The following is a 23,936-nucleotide window of genomic DNA, read 5'->3' as shown; positions in this document are numbered from 1 at the left end:
TAATGCCAGTCTAGGCATTAGTTTATTCTGAACAAAGAAATTCCCTGCAATGATAATTTGCTCAACTTCTGTTAAAATCTTTCCCACAACCAAGCAAACCCAAGACTGCTTTAAGAAGCCTTAATAATTAAGAAAAAAGAAATCTGCATTGGCATTTTTAATAAAAGCGGAGGGCTAGAATTACCAACTTTTGTGCCACTTGGCACACCCAAGAGCAAGCAGAGGAATTACAGGGAATGATGCTGCTAATGCCTCCTACCATCCCACAACAAAGATTAAAAAAATAGGTACCGGAAAACTTTATACAGAGCAGAAGACCTTCTACAGGAAGAAAAACTCCAACAACCCATTGCTGTAGCCCACTGCCAGGAGGTAAAAGATGTTTGTTCAAACTCCTGCTCCAAATTAGGCAAAGAGAATATTTGAATCTGAGTATCCCATATCACAAGAGGGGACCCAGCAATTCCACTTGCCATTGGGTGACACCTAGCCACCTCTGTGAAACAAGCTTGAGATTCTCCATGTTTCAAACAAAGTTAATAGTTTGAGTCATATTTGATTTTGTCCAAACTGCTTCAAGATAATTTTAGCTAAACTTAATTGCATTTTTATTAAATTATTTCAAAAATTCCCCCTGCAGACTAACAGTAAATGTTAATTCTCGTTTCGTACTTTAAAAATAATAATTTAATTGTTTTTCAACTGGAGTGAGTATAATTTCCAGTTAACCACAACAGAGTAGGATTTTAACTTTTATGGGCAGCTTTAAATTTTATACACACAAGAAGGAGAAAGCACAGCTGCACACCAAAACTGGCAGCCTTAGGCGGGGCAAAGACAGAGAAACAAGGGAGACAACTGGTCTCTTCTGGGAATAGAGCCGGTGCCCCTGAACTATTCATGACTAAGAGGACTGTGGGCATTGGAAAATAAAAAATGATCAAGTCTTTTTTTCTGCCAGGCCCCAGCAGACTTGGTTGGCTTTCTGGGAATTATTCACAGTTTAGGCATCTGCTTGAGGAAGCTCAGTTTGCCAGCTAATCTCTCCCAATCAGTGGAGATAAGTACACCTTCCAGAGAGCAGTTCTGGGCCCTTCCTCCATAAAGAGGACCCAGATATACTAGCTGACCAAATTAGACATCAGAATTTAAGTGACATGGATACTCTGCCCTCTGTGCTGTTGTTTTAATTTTTACTCTTGCAAGCAAGTAACTATATAGATCAATGAAACTGGGAAGCTTTTTTTTTTTTTTTTACTATGGCACAAAGCCCTTTAACAGCCAAAAAGCCAGTCATACCACTATATTTTCTGTATAAGTACTGTACCAAGAGTTATACCTCATGGAGCTTGACTGTCACCCATTCTTTTATTTTAGCTGCTTTTTCTTCTATGATTTTTGCTTCTTGCAGTCTTATTTGCTTCTGGAAAAAAAATGACATAAGCATATTTTTCACTGAGTATCATAGTCTGTCTGAGCACTCTCTTCAGACACAAATCCTAAGATTGCTTGAAGTAATTCAGTCTCCTGGGCAATACATGGTGATTTTAAAAAAAATGATGAATAGGCCCTTCACAGAGGCTGCTGTTCCTCTTTCCTCTAGGAAAAAATGAAAGCTCTTCAGAGGAGACACTGAAGAGGAAGAACATCTTTCAGCTCTTAAAGGTTACATGCTCTTTCAAAGGAAGCCAGAGCATAATTTGCAAGGGAACAAACCTCCTTCAAATGATACACTTCTAATGAGAACCTCTTTAATCAAACAACAGAAATAATGCTAAACTTTTCTGTCCTCTATTGATCTTAATTTTTATTTTCCTTTTGTATGATTAAGAATGGAATTGATGCTCATCTTTTGTAACACCATTATTTCTAACCTGTTCTTCAAGTTGTTGCTCCAATTTTTGTATTATGTCATTTTTATCTTGAATCACGATCTCCAGATCTTGACATCTCTTATACAGCCTGGTCTCTGATTCGCTCGTTTGAACATTAGCTGCTTTTAATTTTTCTTCCATGACCTGCACCTATTTGGAAGGTCAAACGTAAGACTTTAAGAAACATAATACTCCGAGTTAACGGTAGTAATTTAATCACAAAGTGGACTGCTAAAATTGCCCCCATACTTGAGATTCAAGATAACCCTGCAAAGTTCTGAAGCCTGTTTGAGAAGAAATTCCACAGTTTGTTATGTCTCCCTATGCATCTAATACCAACAGGACTGGCAAAACACTTATAGACCTTACACAGATTTTTGTTAGTATTAGAGAGAGGCTTCTAGGTGTTTAACACACAAGCTGTTAGAAACACCAATATGAGAAGAATGCCATTTATGTATAGAGAGCTGTTGTTAGGCTTAATAAAAAACGTTTTAACAAATAAACAATTGTACAGTGTAAAAAACCACAACAAATTATCAGAAGCATTCTAAAAAATGGCTAAAAAGTACTTGGCTTGTAGTCAGGAACGTTTTCTAACTCCAAATTAGTACATGAACATTCTTCTTCTTACAATTTTCAGTTTCTATCTGTCTCACAGTAAGATACAAACGATTTTTAGGGAATACCAGAGATATGTTCATGAAATGTCTGCAGGAGCTATATCTGCCATTTGGAATCAAAAGGCAACTTCGCTTAAATATTTAGCCACGATCTCATTGTTTAGATGATGTAACTTCTACAAGAACAAACAACATAGAATAATCCTATTTAGAGACTGTATTGGATAGCCTCGTTTTGTTTTCTTAGAGATTTTCTAAAATAGATCACTGTTTCCTCTCCCCTTTGTTTCCATGTGCATTATATATCAAAGACTCATGATGCATCAATGAAGCAGCTCGTTACATGCATCTATTTTTGATTCGTGCTGTTAGCTTTGACTTTATTGAACGGAACTGGATAGTGAGCAGAGAAAGGTATTAGAACATCGCTGGTAAGACAAATTAATAGATGTAAAAATAAACTGTCTTCTCCCTTTTCCGCAATACTTAAGAAAAATACCAATTCTCTGTATTTCCCTTCATTACAGTAACATGCACATAGCTAGTGGAGATATTTTTCAATTTTTATATATACCTGCTGAAAAGCTCTCTCTGCTTGACGATCAGCGTCTATAACTTGTTTCTCGAGCTGCTGCATCTGTAGATACATAAAAACATATAGTAAAATGGCCATGCCTTCTGCCCGTAGCCAGAAATACCACAGTGAAACATATTTTCATGGCCTGTTTTGAAAAAGGAAAAGACAGGTTGTGGGCAGGAGCATAAAAATAAATAGAAGGATAAACAGTGTGTCAGACTGGGAAGATAATTCATCATTATGACAGTATTAAAACATTGTTAAGGGTCTTCTACAGAAAAAAAAGTTAATACAACTTTTCTTCATAGTACAATTTTGTGGCTGCTATATGACATACTGCTTTTTTCCCCTGCTACCAAGAGTAGAAATTCCTTTGACAATAGCCCTGAAACTCTCCTCATGCAGGCACAGTCTTAGAAAGTGCTAAGCCTCCTTCATGTCCTTCCAAAACTGGCAAGAGTAAAGGGTACTTGGCACATTATATAATTTGGCCGCTAATTCTTCTGAAGTTGACGAATTTAGCTTTTGGGAGGATTGTGCTATGAGGCCTGTCCCAGACTCCTCCACCCTCAGCACGAATGAAGGAGGTATGTGGCAGAAGAGACATGGTGGATTCAGGTGCTACACAGAAAAAAAATGTGAAAAGCCACAGTAGAAATGGATAAAGACAGAGACCAGCACATCATGAGGAGTGAGTGCAGGTCCCTTTTGAGAGGTCAGAGACCCTGATCCATTATGTTATCACGATGCCTAATAAATCACATGCTCAACCTTTGCCCCAGGCCTCAGAAACCCCCTGCATTTTACATGATTTATTTTGAAGGCTTTTCCAACAATGTGGAACAGAGGAGGCCAGAAAAAAACTTTTTAAAAACATTTTGTGACATTTGGTAAGAGTGTTCTAGTCTGATTTTGGTGGAAAATACAATTATGAATTCTTTAAAAAGTAAACTGAGGTTTGAAATCATACTAGAAAGTACCTAAGGAAATTAATATATTATTTCGTAACTTAAGCACTTATTGGTTTTCAGGAAATACCTAGGTAAGACCTCCATTCATCTGAAGAGGATGAAACATCAAATACTGACCACTGGGATGCTGAATATTCAGCTTCAAAATTGTTCATAGAAAAGCATATGATACAAATAATGCAAATGAAAATAATTTATTCCTTCTGCAGTTTACTGCTTGGTTTTAAAATAATCAGTTTCATTCTGTCCTGTTTGTACTCGATTTCTGGTGTCTTTCAGTTTCTTTTTCTCTGTCTTTTTTTTCCTCTCCCCAATTATGTTGTCAATCATATGAAACGGGTTTGCGTACTTTTAGCACCTCATCCAGACAAGGACACCGAGTCATCATTTTCTATCAATCAAAAACTGAAAACGGAGAAAATGAGTTTTCACTTATGTAAAAAAAAAGCTGTGACTGACCTTCTAGTACTTTCTCATATGATATAAAACCCTGAAGTCTACATCATAATACCACAACACACTGTTGATATGAGCGTGACAAACATTTCACAATACACATGGTTATGGTCAGGTCCCCAGTGAGTTGTTCTGCAAGAACAGTTCTAAGGAAATGATCGTCCCAGTCATTCATGTACTAACAGTCTGGACAGACAGACAAGGAGGAGATGAACATTTGTTGTTCCTCTCTGGTCACATGTATTTAATTTTATATTTGTACAACTTCATGTTGAGATTTTAATTTTTGAGTTTACTTTTTAGAATTTTGAATTCTAAAGTTACGTTCCATCTGTCTTTCTGGTTTTATGTTCAAATAGAAGTCTGATTTACAAGATTCACTTTAATATCATTTTTAAGACATTTCTTTTTTAGTGAGTTGGGGATTCAGAAATCAAGGTTATTTCTGAGTATACGGTCAGCTACCATTCCACTGTAGTAAAAGCACTGTGCTAAACCAAGTAAAAGTGCAGCTATTATATCGATAATGAACATTGTTAATACTCTATAATATTTTGACAGAAAACTCCTTCAGATATTTATAATGTGAAATTCACTGTTGATGATTATCAAGTTGCTTATCAGTTTTCACAGTCAAACAATTTGTAAATGCACGTGATTGCCATGGCAGTAATTGGCAATTTATTTATGCCCCATAAGTGAAATTCAGTTCAGCTGTAAGGTCGTATCAGAAACCTGGCAGATTTAATAAACAAGCAAAACCTGAAAATGCTGCTTGCCAGGTCCACATAGCTGCCAGTGCAGCTCAACTAGCTCTGACTTGGCTCTGTCGTGGTTTAGCTCCAGCCAGCAACTAAGCACCACGCAGCCACTTTCCCTATCTTGATACATACACACAGAGATATCATTCCCTTCCTCTATGGCCCATCCCTCTAAAATGTCCATTGAGTTCATTTAGCCCATGACTTTGGGTTCCATCTGTCATCACAGTCTTTCAGAGCAGGAGAGGTGGTGTGCACTGTTGGATTGTTGCATGCTGAAGGCAGTTCTCATTCCAACACGGTTTCATCAAAGTTCATTTTATTGCTAAAAATTGGATCTCCTGTGCAGGTAGTACCCGAAGTACAGTAGTGACTTCTGTATGAAACCCAAATACCAAAGAATGCTCATGGTCTGGGTTTTGATAAGGAGCCTCCCAAGCAAAAGATCATGAATCAAGGAGAGCACACTGCACCAACAACAAGCTTTAACATGTACTGCAAAAAAAAGAAACCTGAAAACAACTAGTCCCTCTAGCAGTATCTAATGACCACTGAACCACTGCACAAGCATTAAGCAGTAATGCTGCTCTTCTACACAACAATTTGAGTTCTGGATAACACAGTGCACTACAGACCTAGGTTCCTTCCGTGTTTCTGCACTGAAACCGTACACTGCACCTCTTGCTAGGAATACATACTGTTGCATAAAACCAGGAACATAATATGTTCATGTAGACTACTGGGACAAAGAATACAATTTGAATAAAGCTGTTGCTAAGATGAATGTAAAGCTAGGAGCCAAAGGAGCTGAGAGAATAATTACCAAGAAAAATAGCAATCAGAGATTGAAAACGGAAGTACAAGGTTTATTTTTGCTTCTGTAAGAGTTAACTATTTCAAGAAGGTATGCTGAGAAGCTTTGGGTGATCTCACAGTACGGATACGTCAGTCAGCTTCCTGGCAACAACTAAATGTGAGATTTTATTTGGAAAATTTCTAAAGGGTCTTCAATTTATTTTAGGAGGCTCCTGTTAAAAAAAGAAGCAAGCTGTATTATTCAGCAAGAATGGAATACCATAGTTACCAAACACGAGCACTTCTATTACAGCTAAATTGGCCAGCATTTCAATAAGTTGATGCCATATAGCAATTAATAGGTCCTGATTTTCCGTTTATTTAGTTTATATAAGTTTGTTTTGCAGTGTCTGTTGTAACAATAATGAAACTTAAAAAATATCTTTTTTTTTCCCATTTGCATAAATAATCTCTAACCAATCCACAAAATGGTTTTGCCTGAAAAATTAGATTTACTCCTATACTCTGACTGCTTTGCTACTCTATAGGCATGTGAAGTTAAAAGAGAAAAATTGATTGCTTTAGGATACTCTGAAGGTTATCAAACTTGCTGGGCAAAAGAATGTAACTAGTTCTAAGGGAAGGATTTCTCTTCACAACGAAAACCTAACCTTAAACCTTCTTCTTAAGTTAGCAAGTGGCTTCATAGAAATGATCACAGCATTACTGAGAGAGAGAGAGAGGAGAGAGAGAAGGTGAAAATATGTGACTGGACTAATAGCTAATTGTCTAAATCAAAAGTCATACTTTGAACTCCTCAAGAACAAAATGCAATGGTAAATTCTCTTTGCCCAGTGACTATGAAGACAATTTCAGACCATGGATAGATAGCTTAAGATCCTCAAATTATAAAAAAAAAGAAGGTAAATGATACCTAAACTTAACCTCATGATGGAAGTGGCAGGTAACTGTAGCCATATCCACATCTGGAGCCAAATGTCAGTGTGCTTTACAGACACAGAAGAAAGAACTCTTACCTATGGCTGCAACTTGATGAACAGCTCTGACTTTATACAGAAAGTGATCTGAACAACAGGAAAGTCTGTTGAATTAGACCTCTGTCCCACCAGCTTCTGTCTGTATACATCTATGCAAATCACCAGTATCACTGGAATTAAATGGTATGTATCAGCTGTTAGGCTTGTGTCCTGGTTTTGGCTGGGATAGAGTTAATTTTCTTCCTAGTAGCTGGCATAGTGCTGTGTTTTGGATTTAGTATGAGAATAATGTTGACAGCACACTGATGTTTTAGTTGTTGCTAAGTAATGTTTATACTAGTCGAGGACTTTTTAGCTTCCCATGCTCTGCCAGGTGCACAAGAAACTGGGAGGGGGCACAGCCAGAATAGTTGATCCAAATTGGCCAAAGGGCTATTCCATACCATATGATGTCATGCTCAGTATAGAAACTGGGGGGGGGGGGGGGGGGGGGGGTGGCCAGGGAGCAGCGATCGCTGCTCAGGAACTGTCTGGGTATCGGTCGGCGGGTGGTGAGCAATTGCATTGTGCGTCACTTGCTTTGTATATTATTATTACTATTATATTGTTATTATTATCATTACTATTTTACTTTATTTCAATTATTAAACTGTTCTTATCTCAACCCAGGAGTGTTTCTCACTCTTAGTCCTCCGATTCTCTCCCCCATCCCACCAGGGCAGGGGGAGTGAGCAAGCGGCTGCGTGGTGCTTAGTTGCTGGCTGGGGCTAAACCACGACAGCTAGACCGTTCTTGAATGAACTACACTCTGTAAAGTATCAACAAACATAAAGTTGGCTTCCCAGGAGAAACATGGAGGGCCAGCATGTCATTGATAACATTTGACATATGAAGTATATTTAAGCTTAATTTTCTATCATGTCCTGAGTGAGATAACTTGAAATAATGCCCCAGTTCAACAAACCTCTTGTAAGGAATATTCTTGTCATGCACAGCTATGACTTGCTCAGGCTTTTTGCAAAATTCATTAAGGATTCAGAGGTGTCCTGTCATAATCTGTACGGGTTTTGCTGTTGCAGTCTTAAATATAAAGAATAGATGTTTTAGGCCCATGAACAAAAAATACACGCTTACTGACTAAAGAACAATATCAACATAGGTACAGAAGAACAGACTGCTACTTTAACCTGCACTTCTGAGTGTAAAAATCCTCTTATAATTTTCAGAAAATGTGTCAGTGCACACTGCATCAATTATCTGAATTACGGAAAATAGTATCTATTGTTAGAAACAGATTTGTTTTTAAACTTAGTAAGGAAATAACCACTGTACATCTGACACTCATCAAATTGAGCTATTTTTGTTCAAACAATGAACAGAGAAATGCCACATGTGAATAAATACTGACTGCTTTGAAGAAACATGGCAGCAATAAAAAGAAAGAGGTGTACTGCCTTGGAGGTCTAGACACTGAAGCACAACACACAGTTGCTGGGAATTTTTTACAATACAAAAGCAAATCATATAGCGATTCTTTTTCAAAGTTCACCTGGGAGTTTCTTGACTGTATTCCGAAATGTTCAACACATATTTTTGTGCAAGAAAATAAATTTTCATTTTATTAAAACATATATTGCATGAAATCACATCTATTTTTGCACCAAAGGGTATAAACTCAAAAGTCATCACTCAAATTTAAAAAAATACTCCATTTGTATGCACATATGTGTATATATACTTCCATTTATATACATATATATACAGATCATTGTTCCTGTAATGTGCATTAGAAAGAAATTACAGCGCTAAATTGGTATTTTCCTGATATTTGAATCATTTTAAAGGAAATCTTTTGTTTTAAAAATAAAAATTGTTGGAGTTCTTCCCTTTTTGAGATCTGAAATTATTATTTATAGGAAGAAAAACCTAATTTTTTTATCCAAGTCAATTTTCAACATAATAACTTGTCCCATTCACCGTTAACATTTACATTACAATCAGTGCATAATACACTGTCTCCTAATTTTTAATATTATAAACAACACAGTTGTAGCACGTAGACTTTTTGCAAATCTTTTTGCCATAAATACAGGAAAAAATATGGCCATTAATGAACAAAAAGCATCACTTCTCTGTAAGCCTTTCGAAGTGTGCTGATAGCTCAGAGTTTTCAAAAAGAAAAGAGGAGTTAAAACCTAGTGTTTCTGAAGCAGAAATACAGCCTGTCTATTGATTAAGTGCAGAACTTCCAGTGACTTGAGAACGGTATGTTTAGAGTCTGCTTTCTTCCTTGCATTTCAATTTTTCAATTCTTCATCTGAAAAAAGGTCCAAACTATCTGTGGTTGAAAAATAGTGTCCCACATAAAAAGAAAAGTACCAAATCTGTCCATTTTTAGATTTAGTGAACTATCAGTCCTCACACCACACAGGACGTGCTAAACTGAAGAAACATGGGGATATGGTTGCTTCTATAAATAAACAAATAGGAGAAGCAAGCAAGGGATAAACACACCTACAACTGCCTTTCAAAGGTGCAAGCAGATATAAACAGGTGATGAATAAATGTAGGCTGGAAATCAGAAGACCCTCATTTCCCACATTGACTAAAAAACATTTTGGAACTGCCCTCTGATAGAAGCTATACATGCAAAAGATCTGACTTTTTATGTGATGCTTGGTAAGTTTAGAAATTATCTGAAGAATATGCCTGCCAGCTATTCCAGAACACTACATGTGACCAAAATTTCCCCTTTTGTTTCTATATTCCTATGCTTAAACTCAACTATTTCAACAAATCTCTGCCCAGAGAGGTAGTGGAGGCCCCATCCCTAGAAACATTTCAGGTCAGGTTGGATGGGGCTCTGAGCAACCTGATCTGGTTAAAGCTGTCCCTGCTCACTGCAGGGGGTTTGGGCCAGATGATCTCTAAAGGCCCCTTCCAACCCAAAGCATTCTATGATTCTATGATTTCCGTAAGAAAAAAGCCAGTACTGCTTAAAAGCCAGTCATCTGTTTGTCAGTGGCTTTGATAACCACCAGTTTTCATGTTTTAAAATATGCTATGCCCAATGTATGCATGTATAAAGCCTTGCATACATTTGTTAGTTAAAAGCAGTGGTAAAACTGTTTTAGAAGCATGACTTACTCTTTTTACAAAAAGGTCTCTCTTCTGGTGGTTTAGCTTAGGAAAACACAGTAATGTTCCTCCTACTTCTGTAACTCATTTATTAAAAAGCTGACTGAGTATGTTCCATCCCTATTTTCAAACATTATTCCTTCTGTCTGGACATTGATTTCTCTTCTATGTATTATGTATCTTCCATAAGGACAGTGCTAAACCTTTGTAAACTACAACAAACTTTAAAATACGACCTGACCAATTAAGCCACAAAGACAAAACACCTAAAGAATAGAGATGTAAAATCAAGATATTAATATTTCACAGGAAAAATAAACAAGAAGATAATTTGTGAAGAAGGAATTAGCACATGCCTTGGGTAAGACATACTTTGTTCTTTACTGGATGATTTTTTTATCCCAAAGGCAACACAATAAATAGAAAGACTTAACCTTTTATACAACAGCTTTGCATTTTAAGTAATTAATAGAAATCCATCTTGTCTCATAAATCTAGGCAGTGATACTTCAGACCTACCTATATTTATAAAATTAAGTATGCCTTCAGTAAAAAATGAAACGGAATACTTTGGCACAAAAGCTTTTCCCTAGAACAAGATGAAACCTATGAAAATATTTCTCAACGATGTGGATTTAGTCATCAAAATGAAGACCTGCTTTCTGAACCCAATCTTCTTTTTGTCATAAATCTCCCAAAAAGGGCTAATGCTAAAAGCTAAGTCTTAATGGGGCTCAAATGTTCCTTAGGATACTCACAGATCAAGCATGGTCAATTTTGTTCACTGTTTTACTGGTTCATAGTATATGGAATTTTACTGTTTGTTATTATTTCCTACATGAAAAAAAAATCTTTAGATGAAAGAATTAACTACCTGGCTTAAATCCCAAAAGCTACAGCCTTATTTTTCCTTCAAATCCCACCTGAATTCCCACCTAGGTTATGACTACTGCAAAACTCAGTGTAGCGCTCACAACCTGGCAGCACGCAAGCTGCCTCTTTTCAGTGAACTCCCATTTTTTCCTTCTCCCATCTTCTCCATTTTTAATAGCAATTAAAAGGTAAGAGGCTACAATTCTTCTCATGAACAAAGCAGTGTCAACTATTCCTCCGCAAATTTGCCATCTAACCAACTCCTCCTTTTATCTCCTCCTTGTAAAAGCAATTTGGGTCTCTGATGCCAACTTTATGTATATGTGTATGTATGTGTACACGCACACACACATACACACATGTATACACTCTTCCTGCTTCTTCTGAAGATGGCTAGTAATTCTGCAGTCTTGATGTGCAGAATCACAATCCGGTCCACTTCTAACTACAGCAGCTTCTGGCACTGCTCTCCTAGTTAAGCAAAAGGCACTTCTTAATTGCAAGTCTCTCTTAACTCTCCTTTTTAGCTCTTCGGCTCATTCACATGAACTGTGTTTAGCGCAAAAGCCTTTCCTTGGTACAAAATGAAATCTACAAAAATCATCAGTCTCCATCTGCTCAGTTTCCAAAATGATCAGGCTCAAAATTTTTATGTCTCCACGACATGAGAGCACCTTTACCACTGAGTTATATTTTACTTCCTTCAAGTTCTTTTCAATATTTAAACATGATTTTAAGAATTATTATTTAGCTCAAAAGGTTCTCCTAGTGCTCGTTAAACGTGTGAAAAGTACATACAAAAAAGCAATCTTTCACATTTCAGCTGAGTCCATTATAGTAAAATTCATGATTTCTACTGGAAAGTATATAAATTAAAAATACGGAACAGAAAAGCCCAGGGCAGGAACTCTTCCAGAATTAGTAGTCTAGGACAGCTGCCAGTAAATATACACAGACTTGAAAAAGATAAATTCAGCAGTGGGATTTGGGGAGGCAGTGTAAGGAAGGTCAAATGAGCAGCATGTAGTGTTGGCTGAATAATTGCGCTTTTCCCAATGTCAGCCACAGAACTTTCCTAACCCTGGTAAAATACTAGGAATGTTCACTCTTTCTGGCTGTCTTGACAGTTAAGTTGCAAAGACACAATCAAATACGAATTGTGTAGACCGCCACTCTAGCACAAACAGACATTATTGTAACGTTCACATCTTGAAAGAAGTGAATGTACTGTTTAGCAAGATGGAAGAAGGTACCAAAGCACTTCAGCAAGCAAGGAAGAAGAAGTCTCACAGAGTGCTTGAAATGAGAAGTGAAATGTATCAACAACTGGTTGTTCACCTATTAAAAGGCAGCTGTCTGCTTCGTTTTGTTTTCATCATTGTACTGCAGCTGTGGAAATTCTGCTACTTGTGTCTCGCTGAATTGTGAGTTCCGATTAGAGCCACAACATGAACATCTGAAATAGGAGGCCTTTTTTCCATGCCACAGCCTGAGAGGTGATGGATTAAGAATCAAAGGTACCACTGACTGCAAGTTTAAAAAATTGAAAACTTGACTGAAACTGAATTTATTAATGAAATTGAAGTGTATAGGACACCTAGGAAACACAGGTGGTAAAGGAGCAAGAGATTCCAGAAATGTATGTAAGGCAGCATAATGCAGTTTGAAGACATGACAACAGGTATTTAAAGTCTGCAAATACTCTCTGAGGCAATGGAAGTTAAATGCATAATTTCTAAGCGCAAAAAGAGTTCCCTGCACGAAAAATGGAGAAAAAACATCTTGTAGCTCCTACAAGTGAAATGCTAAACAAATACTAGATTGGCTAAGGATCTGCACAGGTGCCTGCCCACTATCACAGCTTCCACAGCTTCCATCAACTTTCCCATCTCAGGTGGGCCAGAACAGTACAGATGCCCTTGTCTCCGTACCACCAGAGGGAAGATATTCACCCTCTGGCCTCACAGCAAGGGCTGTGCTCTTTCATGCCATTACCCAGCCTGGCCTCTACAAGAACAGCTAATTTATTGCTTCCTGAGTTCTATTTTTTTTTATTTCCATCTTCACCCTCCCTAGAAAGAATGTAGGTTTAAGATATACAAAAACAGTGAAACAAAAAAAAACCCCACAAACCCCAGTTATAAAAAGGCATGGCATAAACTTCTAGACAAGGGATAAAAACAGAGTTATAAGGGAAAAGGTATAGGAATTAAAAAGGTGTAAACACACCTAAGACTCTAACCATATAAACTTTTAACTTTTATTCTCTTCAACTTTCCTCCCTTTCTCCTGTTTTTATCTTCCTAATTATTTTCCATAACAAGAAGTTTTTTAAGAGCAATTGAAATACTGAAAAATAACCTTCATTTTAATAATTTTGGTACTATGGTATTCTGCTCCTTTTTACTCTACCCTTCGTAATCCTTTGAATGCAAATGGAAATACTCTTTGTGCTTTTGTACAATTTTCATATTGGCAATCACTGCACAAGTCAAATGCGTTACAGACTTTTCCTCTGAAAACATTAATCTTGAAATTGTTGTGCCACAGATAACAAAACACACTGCATCTGCTTCATTTTGAAATGTCAAATGATGCCTTCGAAATGAATAAAAATACAGTGGGACATGGATTTAGCTGTTGGTTTGTAAGACAAAGTCAGGAATGTGTTACGCTTTGGAATATACTGGCAATAGTATTTGGCCTAAAAATCAGTTATCACTCAATTTTCATAATCTGTACAGAAAGCATAAACATTATTGCATTTGTCACGTACACACTCAGTTGCCAGCTGAGCGTGTATACAGAGAATATCCAAATGGAAGGTTAAAAGCAAACAAATCAATACATATATGAAAATAATCCTCTCTCTTAATCATTTATATTTGTTGAAAATCATTCAAAGCATAAAATAATGACCCTCAGCACGGAAGGAAACAAACTGGGAGACATTCATGTGAATGTTGAGTATTACTGGACAGCCCATGATGCAACACAGTGCCATATTCAGTCCTTATGGAGTCTGATGAAAAAGAAATTTGGTGGAGGCTGCCCAAGAGGAAATTTAACACAGCTATGTAGTTCTTCTACTAAAATGATTTTTTAGTGATAGGAAAAACATTAACTTTATACCTGATGTTGCACACATATTTTAGGTGAAAAATGTACTTACTATGAAAAGAATGAGGGTCACCAACTTTTCCTATAACATGAAATGCTACCTAGGAGCTAAACTTGCAGTAGAATACTGTAATCTTTTATTCAATGGAAGTTTTTTTAGTAAACTCTTCACATGCATAAGACTCAAGCTGCATTAAAATAAATGCTTCTACTTAAAAATCAGTTCCACAGCCATGTAAATTTGGCGTACTAGGGGTACTTTCTACATCATTCCTTAAATTCCTGTAAAGACCTCTCCCACTTAGAGCAGCAGCTTCTGCTTAAAACTCCAACAAGGTCTCTTTCTTTGCATGTTAGATTTACAAATATAGACTCTTTACTTGGCAAAATGAAAACAAATAAAAAACCCAAACAAATAAACAACAGTGAATGGATTAGTTTTCTGAAAACACTGTATATTCTTTTGCTCCTCTCTCTTCTCCTCCCCAAGTTCACTACAAAATTAAAGTTCTGGTAGCCATACTGCTGAAAGGGACTTAAAATGCAAATTTCTCAAAGTCCTCAACCACTGAGGTGCAAGGATGAGTATTTGCTGGACTTACAGAACCCAGTAAATAGTTTGGGGTTTTTTTTAATTAGAACACATCTATTAGAAGAATATACTGAAGACTTCCCATGTCGACTCTTCATTTATTTGCAGGGGCACTATGAAATAAAACAACTTTGCAAAGTTATTTGATTTCCATTATAAGAAAAGTACCTCAATTAATCCACTGCCCAAATATATTTACAGAAGCACATAGCTCACAGACACAAATACTTGAAAAAGGATAGGTTCAAGCAAACCCTTATTAATATCTGGTTTTAGACTAAGCTATAGAACAGATATAAGGGGAAAACCCCAATGGCAGTTTCTGACAAGTCATACACACAGTGTAACAGCATGTAAACTCCTTTTCCTGATTCACTGTCTTGAAGAGATACCTCTCAAATACACGCAGAGGAGGAAGACTGGAGAATTACCACCAATTAATTTCTCTTACCTTCCTGCAGAGACCACCTGTTTTGTCACAATATCACTCTCTGTTTTCTACAACAGTTAATAGTTTAATACCCGTGAGGGTTTTATGTCTGTCAGGCCATACTACTGTGATTTCTGTTGCTATTTTGAAGTGGAATGCTGTCTGGTGCTGTTGTTCAATGCTTCTAGTACACATTTTGTAGCACAGAGATGATTGTAAACAAATCCACAAATAAAGGCCTGCGCTAATCAACGTGAGAGTGAGAAATATTTGTGTGCTTTGCAAATTTGTTTCATTCTGTAACAGGTAACAAATCTACAAAGTACCTCTAAAGACTGACATCAGCTATATTCTCCTCTTGTCATTAGTATCAGGATGCCCATCAAGTATTGGCCGATCAGGTCTTCATTATTCATTCTGCTATTTCCCAAATATATTTTTAAGTAACAATTCCATGCAGTTTAATCTCAAACTAGTATGAGTGTATTCTTCCCTTTACAAATACTGAGAACTGTTTGTATAATTTGGAATTTTAAAAATAAAAATGTGAAAAATAACCACTGGATTGTTACAAATGAAGCCAACATACAAAAAGATACAGCTAAGACGTTAGTGCCTGTTTTGAAAACTGTTGGTTTTGAATTGTGCGAGATTGATAAATCTGCAGTTGAATATAGTCTAATTTTGTTGAGCTCTGACCAGTCTTTGATGCATGTCCCAACTGAGTTCCAGTTTATGAATGAAAGATTCATATAAAAAGTCAAAGTGACAAAGTGAGAAGGATCATTTTTCACGAAGTCTGCTAATGCTCTGCTCTGGAGAGTAATATATCAAATTATCCCAACTGAATGTTTGTTGGACCCATGGTCTTCAATAGGAAATATTTGTCCCATTTTTACCTCCTGTAAAAACTTTGCTTTTTCTACAATTTCTGAGAAATCTAAGGCAAACTAAAACGAGAGGGCAGTAACATGACAAGTTCTTAAGATTTTTTAATCTATTTTGGAGTCATGTTTCTCACAGATGAGAGAGAATAAGTAATTTTCCTTTGAATGCTTTGTTACAGGCACAGTGCTGAAGATTTGATTTTATCCCTCTTACTCTGTTTTTTTTAAATACCGACTTCTGAAATTATATGATTATGCATACATTTCTATTAATTTAAGAGGACATTTCTAGCAGTTAGGAGCCTGTAAATGCAAACCATAAAGGAACAAAGTGCACAGTCAAACAGAAAGCATTCAAACTTCCAAAATGTTTTTTTAAAATCTTCGTGAAGTGCTGTTCATGAATCTTAACTTTTTGGTTGCCAAAACTATAATCAGCATCAGCTGCATAAAACATGGTAGTTATGGCTGCTGGAAAGTCCCTAGAAAAGTCACGTCCAGTATTTAGCCACTTGACTTCCATCCCAAACGGTAGTGATCCAAATGGAGTAAAGAGACAGAAGAGATGTATGACCTCTAACAGCCCCGACTCTGTAAGCATCCAGTAATCTGCTGAGTGTTACAGCAGAGAGTATTGTACTCCCTGATGGATGTTCTCCTCCAAGACTGATGATAATGGTTTATTAACTCATCTCTGGGCTTTGCTAACTGCAATGAAGGACACAAGTAGTTTTCCCTTTTTTTTAATTTTTAAGTGAATTGTCAAAGGATGGCATTTGTACAGCTAGTTGCACTTTCAAAACCCAATATTCTGCAATACCCATTCAATGGGTATTTGATTCCATTTGATTTGAATGCCATTCAATGTATGGCATTTGCCATACAGGAAAATTGCAGGATTGGGTAAAAAATTAAGAGTTTTCAACTACACTGCTTTCTAACAGCAATATTTTTAGTCATGCCAAAGCAGAGATATTTGGAGTACTATCTGTAAAAATACAATTCCAGCAGAACTCAGTATTATTACACAATGATTTTACCTTGCTGTAAATTTTCATGTTCACTTTAACAAAAACCACCTACTTAATGAAAAAAGTCTAATCCAGAAAATACTAAATTTCTTTATTCCATTTTTTTCCATCTCAAATTGAGGTTTTGTACCTCCATAGAAGAGACAAGGGCACGAATAGATAAAATGAATAGCAACAAATTGCCAAATAGTATTCAGTCAAGAACTGGATGATATAGTTGAACCAAATATTGATCTGTAAGTCTGATGTCCGTAGTAAGCAAATTAGTGGAAACTCTTAAGAGCAGAATCTGGGGGCACGTGGATAAGAATGACAGACGAGGGAAGAGTCAAAGTGGACCTTATAAAGAGGAGTGTTGGCTCACAAAGCTATTGAAGTTCTTTGAGGGGATCACCAAGGCTGCAAGTAAGGGAGATCTGGTTTCTGTAATTATTTGGAATTTGGAAAGTGTTTACAGGAAACAAACAACCACAGGGTAAGAGGCAATGTCCCTCCATGCATTAAAAAACTGGCTCAACAATAAAAATAGTAGATGATTGGTTACTTCCCACAGTGACCGGCTGCTATCAGTGCAGATCTGCAGAGATTTGTTCAGGGCGTATGCTGTTCAGCATAATCACAGACATTTGGTAATGGGCATTGGGCTGTGAAGCGACCAAGTTTTTTGATGGTATTTTGTTATTCAGGGTAATAGAAGCCTTCTGACTAGAAAGACTTACAAGAAGGTCCTTATAAAATTTAGTGACCAGTCAATAAAGTAACAAATGATGTGTAACATAAAAATCTAAAGGACTTTGAGTGAAATCCTGGAATTAAGATAGATATCTCCATGAAAACATACTCGATGGTTAATTTAGCTGTCAAAGAAAACAAAATGTTAAGCATTATGAGGAAAGGAATGGAGCACATAACTGTGTACATCATCCACGGTTCTTCATAAATACAAAAATACATGTTTTTCCTGCTTGAATACTATTTAGTTCTTGGCCCCAACAAAATGTAGTAAAATGGGAATGATTCAAAGAGGGCTAAATGTGGAAGCTAAATGTATTTATGGCTTCAAAGGGAAATTGGATAAGTTCACAAAAGAGAAGCATTAACATAAATGTATAAAATAAAATTATTGTCACTCTAACATACTGTAAAAGGATCTGAATTTTTCTTTTTGGGGGAAGCAATTGATGGAAAATTTAGCTGTACGAAGAATAGAGTAGTTTTGACAAAGTAACTTTTTAACTAGAAATTCACCAGAGTCCCAAAGATTCTCCAGAATATTTTGTCCCTTGTACTCTTTTAACTGCCTTGTTCTGTGAAAATGTTGCCAGGCAAATACAGTGGTGTTTCTTTTATATTTAAAATACGATGAGCCATAGTTGGAGATGTCTTATTACAGGAAAAACGAGTCTGGTAAATTATATGATTTGGTAAGGAATACTGGGGAAAATAATACTTCTGGATTTTCTCCCCAGTGATTTCTGTGTCTTAAATCAGATCTTAAATACTTCGGAAAATGTGTTAAATATTAACTTCAATGTTGTAAAAGTGATTACTGGATACGTATTTTTCTCTGCAGGAGAGTTGCCAGTGTGTTCTTATTTGAAAATGAACATTTCTTGCTGGCAAATCTAATGTGTGAAATACTTTCACAACATTAAAACATACCTGTTTTCCATATATTTTGTTTTAAAACGCTTTTTTTTCCCCACCTGAAAAAATCCCAGTACTTGTAATCTCAAACCATGACATGTAATCGGCCCCCACCATCACATAAAATCATCTATACAACATTAAAATTCATACCATGAGACCTACCTTTTCTGCTAACAATTCTCTGATCTTGCTTGCCTGGAGACGAAATTTCATTAACTGTGACTCCAGAGTTAAACATCTTTCCTTCCAGTTTACAGTACCTTCTGGCTCTGAAAGTTCGGCCATATTTATGCTGGAAAAAGAAAGGGAAAAAGTCCCTACATCAAATTGAGTCTGTACTTAATGTCTGACTTCTTTTAATAAACATACTAACTTATTTTATATAAATCTCAAGAATGCCCCCAAGTTTTGTACCTGTACAGCTTCATAAAACTTAGTAAAAGTACATTAGTCTACAAAGGCCCTTATCATAACTGGGAGATTTCTGAAATCTGTGTTGATAATATTTAGGTTTATCATTATTTAATTTCTTCAATTATTTTGGGGCTGCAATGTTTTCCTTGATAAGCAGAGACACATCACGCATTTTAATCTTCAGTTACTGTATATATCCTTTCTTACATGGAAGAGGTTTGTAGGGAACTGAGTTTTGCTAAGAAAATGCCTTATATAGGTGTAACTACCTAGTAGCATAGCACATTTGGTTTTATGCAAGCTTAATGTTTGGCAGATGACTCTTTAAATAGCGTTTTAAAATTCTTATGCTTAATCAAATTGCCTTTAAAATTTAATACCCTTAAAGGAGTTGCAAGGGTGGTTTATGGTTCCAAATGTAAAGGCAGGTGAGCAAACAGTTCCTAATGGGTCCCCCACACAAAAAACAAACCCTTTACATCAGCTGTTGCAGATCTCAGGACATCCCGATTCATGCACGTTTTGGGTTCAAATCTGTGCTTTTATCTACATTTAACTGCTCACGACTTCTGGAAATGAAGCTCAGTGCCCCTTTGGACAAGCACTGCTGGAAAAAGTGTTCAGGATGAGAGCTGGCTCATCATGGCTTGAGTCTGAGAAGCCAAGAAAATCATCTGTGTGTAAGCAGAAGGACTGGGCTCTGTTGTATTCCAACTATTTGTAGACAGCTTAATAGAGACTAAGCGGATGGCTGAATGTAACCATTCAGTCCAAGAAGTTCCCTTGCGAGCAAAGGCCCTGGCCTTTGCAGGGCTCTGAACACGTAGGTTTGGCTTTGAAAATAAAGCTTGAATTCCCCCTAAGTATTCAATTTATCTCAGAAATAACAAACAGCCATAAAAACACCATTCAGTGGAAGGCAGCTGGAAGATCACAACAAACAAAAAATTACCAGTCATAAGGGTATGCTGCATGTTTGTCACCTTTGTCACGGATGAGACACTGACAAGGAAAGACAAGTAGCAGTCGTTTTCAGTGTGATGAAAGCGGCTGGCACAGGAAAATCATGCATAATATAGATGCATAAAATACTGCAACTTCTGACCTAGTTAGCATGGATTAATAAGTGGTGTCTTTGAGAGCCCCCCTCCCCACGACTACTCCAGTCCTTCAGAAGCCTGGGCTCAAGCACTCCCCTTCCTCCCGCTGTCAGAGGAGCCAGCCCCAGGTCCCCTCCTTCCCCAAGCTCTCATCAGCTAGAGGGGAAAGACCTATGGATTTATCTTTTCCACTGTTTCTGACACCAGGAGGAAAAAAGGAGAAGGCAAAGCATCGCAAGAGAGATCAAAGTCATGAGCAGGATTCCAGAAAGTCCTTAACTTTTCTTCGATACATTAATATTCTCTATTCTCTTCTAAATTTTCATGTCTCCAATTACTCTCAAGTTCATCATAGCTAAGCAGGTGAAAAACTCTCACTGTCTCAAAACTTTCTTTCCTTTCACATACCCTAATTTTGTGTTCCTTTCATTCCATATCTTAAGTTAGAAGGAAGAAGAGGATCACCACAATTGCTTGTCTGAAGGTAACTGCCCCATTCTTGACTCTCTTCTTCTTGGTCCCGCAGGCTACGATCCAAGCTGTTAAGCCTGAGGTCACAACCATCCCTATTCAGGAATCCCCCACTCAGGAATCACCATGGAAATTGCTGGGATTTAAGCATGTTATTAAAATAGTTTCCTGAGTCGATCCTGCAACACCCGAATTCTAAACTTTAAGCACAGAGTCATTTCAGCTGCAAGCCTTCTGGATGACCGGTGTCTTTTACCTTTTCCCCGCTTCTTTTAAGCTTGGCAGAAAACTCCCTGGACTGTTAGGGAACCAGGTTGCTCACCGCTGTCCTGTGCCTGCCCCTCGCTCCTCTCTCCTCGTGCAGAGTCCCACCACGTTCAAGGGGGGAAGGTGGCACTTCCAAGCAGCAGCTTCTCCTACTTTGCAGAGGAAGCATAAGTTTCAGCTGCAGATTGATTTGGACAGACAGCCTGGATTCTGCTCTCCTAAGTAACGAGGAATGACAATTTCCTATTAGACTGTTTAGGATTTTTTATGTTTTTGCTTTTTGACTAATTACAGCGACGTAAGACACAGATGAACTCAGCCAACATCTGGTTAACAGCAGGATATTTCGGTGTTTGTGGTAATGAAAACACAAATGGATCAAGTAGTGAAAGAATTTTTGTTTTTTCGTAGGGCGCAATATTGCAGAGTGGAGTTAAAAATGTTTGTCTTTCAACAGACAAAACATTTGAGTAGATGGATTTCTGGCAGCGAACAATGCGTTCAGCCAAGTCGTTTCTCAATGTCCAAGCTAATTAATACTCCACTGTATAAACATTACTGATAAAAAGTTTGAAAATAACTCTTTTTATTGTGGGATGTTTGTTAGAGATTATAATAATTTACTTCATATTTTCCAACAAGCCAATGGGTTCTGGAAATATTTATAGGCACATAATACACTGTTTACAATTGCGGAGCGAATGATCTTACTTTGAATCAATGACTTCCTGTTTCTTGTTTGATTCCCCAAGGGAGGAAAAAAATGAGTTCATCTCTCTTGGCTTAATAGAGTACTCTGAATCAGCAGTCGAACCTACAGAGAGTCCTCCCCTTCTTCCTGCTCCAGTTCCCACCGCAAAGCCCTCCGTTTTCCCCAAGTCTTTAAAAATAAAATCTTTTGAAAAGTAAACTAAAAAAGCGCACATTAAAGCGGTAAGTTCTAATTATGCCATCAAAAATTAATTGAGACAAGTTTGACAAGTCTGGAAAGATTAAATTCGTCTTTTTCATTTTTTAAGTTTATAAACCTCTTCATAGGCTTCAAGAAGTCAGAATGTCACATTCTCCCCAAAAGGATTGATATAATTTGCTTTTCTTTGCTGTCTGCTTGGAAATTATCAAAATACATTTCAGGGGGAAGGAGGGAACAATGTTCTAGCTTTTTGAAGCACGTTAAAAATTTACATATTCCTTATCGCACTGTCAGTGTTTTCCTCTGTTTTTAACAAAACGCTGTGTTTAACTAAACACTTCATATTCTGCCCATATGTTCTGTATGTCCTTTCTCTGCTGGAGAAAGCTTGCCAAGTCCTTCTGTTTCACCAGGAGTGGGCAGTACATGGCGGGTTCCCTGCACCATCCTCAAGTGTTCACCAGCCCAAATGCATTTTTGGACCATACCTCTTGAATTTCAGGCCCCTTTCTTCCACCACCCTTTTCACCCACACTCGGCACTTCCAACTATTTTTGGAGCCATAAAGGTTGGACTGGAGAAAGGAAATGATGAGACACAAAGTGGACCTGTTTGGGAATCAAGGAAGTCATTCTCAGGTTTGTTGCTGGCCAGGGCCCTTACTCATGCCGAAACACTGGTAACTTTATTTTCCATTTGACTCATTTTGCATAATTCTGTGCTCAAACCGTAGCCTAGGCTATTTAAAACTTCCTTCAAAATCTGATTTACGAATGGTTTTTCTGCTGCTTCTTAGACATTGATGAGGTTGTTCTCCTGAACCAACCCTTCAGCCAGGGCTGTCCCGCTCCAGCACCGGGCGCAGCCCCCCGATAGCCCTCCTCATTTCAGGGGCCAGGCTGCCCCCTCCCAGCTCATGACTGAGCCACTGCCTACTCGGCGTCCCAGGGAAATGGCACAACCGATGGCTCACCCGCAGAGCGCCGTCAAACGCGCAAACAGCATTAAAGCACCGAAGATCGTTTTGCGTCCTTTCCCCGATGGCAGCGATTTTATAGGTCGCAGTGTGACATCACACTCGGGGCGAACGTTTAGTTTTTGCGTCAAATTCTGAAAGCTGGCGGTGTCGGTATTTTGAAAAGAACTGGATTTTGCACGTTTGTTTGGAAGTTGTGCTCTTCCCGCTTTCCTTTTTGGGGGGACAGCAGGGACACGGCAACGGCACCGCCAACCGGACGAGAGGAGCCCGGACCTTAAGGGACCTAAAGCCACCTCAAGCTCGTCACTCCCCTGCCCTGGGGACACCGCTTGACGGACCCCCGGGGTACCGCTCTCAGTGACACCGCGCTGACCTAACACCACGTCACCCTCCGCGGTGACGGCGCCGCGTGACGCCATCCGACGCCCGACGGAGCCTGCCGGCGGCACCGCCGCGCCCCGCCGCCGGGGAGCGACAGCCCGCGCCGGCGCCCCCGGGGCCGCCCCGCCGGGGCAGAGGCGGGGGCCGGCCCGGGCGCTGCCGCCCGCCCGGCGCGGCCCCGCCGGCAGAGGGAGGGAAGGGGGGCAAGGAAAGGGAGGTCAAACCTGGCCGGCCGTGGCTCGCCGCGCCGGGCGCCGTCCGGGCTGTGGGCGCTGCCCGCGCCCCTCGGCGCCCGCCCCACCATCCCCGCGGCGAGCGGCGCGGGCGCCTGAGCGACGGCCGCGACGGCCACTGAGGAGCGGGGGGCCGCCCCCGGCGGGGCGCCCGGGCGGGGCCTGCGCGGCTCGGCGGCGGCGGGAGCCGGCGGGGGGGAGCGCCTCGGCGGCGGGGGGCCCTTCCCGGGACGCGGCCGGGCCGGCCCCGTTGTGCCGCCGGCGGGGTGGGCTGCCGCGGCCTCTGCCCCCGCCGCTTCGTCCTCCGGCGGCCGCTGGTTGCGGGCCACCGCCTCACCCGCGTCCTCCGGCCTCGACGGGGCGCCGGGCAGGGGGCGGCGGGGCGGAGGGCGGCGGGCCGCA

At 39.0% G+C, this 23,936-nt stretch overlaps 1 protein-coding gene across 1 annotated transcript in view; it reads right to left on the bottom strand.

Annotated features, from left to right (window-relative positions):
- The window catches only part of PLEKHH2 (pleckstrin homology, MyTH4 and FERM domain containing H2), a 55,360-nt gene extending 31,755 nt beyond the window's left edge, over positions 1–23,605 (bottom strand). Inside the window, exons 1-5 of the mRNA XM_075707830.1 lie at positions 23,526–23,605; positions 18,939–19,068; positions 3,072–3,134; positions 1,875–2,024; positions 1,340–1,423 (exon numbers count right to left, since the gene is read on the bottom strand). Of these exons, the coding sequence (XP_075563945.1) occupies positions 1,340–1,423; positions 1,875–2,024; positions 3,072–3,134; positions 18,939–19,068; positions 23,526–23,605 (507 nt within the window). The remainder of the gene's footprint in view (positions 1–1,339; positions 1,424–1,874; positions 2,025–3,071; positions 3,135–18,938; positions 19,069–23,525) is intronic.
- Between the last annotated feature and the right edge of the window lie 331 nt (positions 23,606–23,936).

Source organism: Pelecanus crispus, chromosome 3 (genome assembly GCF_030463565.1).
Source record: "Pelecanus crispus isolate bPelCri1 chromosome 3, bPelCri1.pri, whole genome shotgun sequence".
In the NCBI taxonomy this organism is placed as follows: Eukaryota; Metazoa; Chordata; class Aves; order Pelecaniformes; family Pelecanidae; genus Pelecanus; species Pelecanus crispus.
Note: the sequence above shows the minus strand (reverse complement) of the source record. Positions and strands in the feature narration are given on the sequence as shown.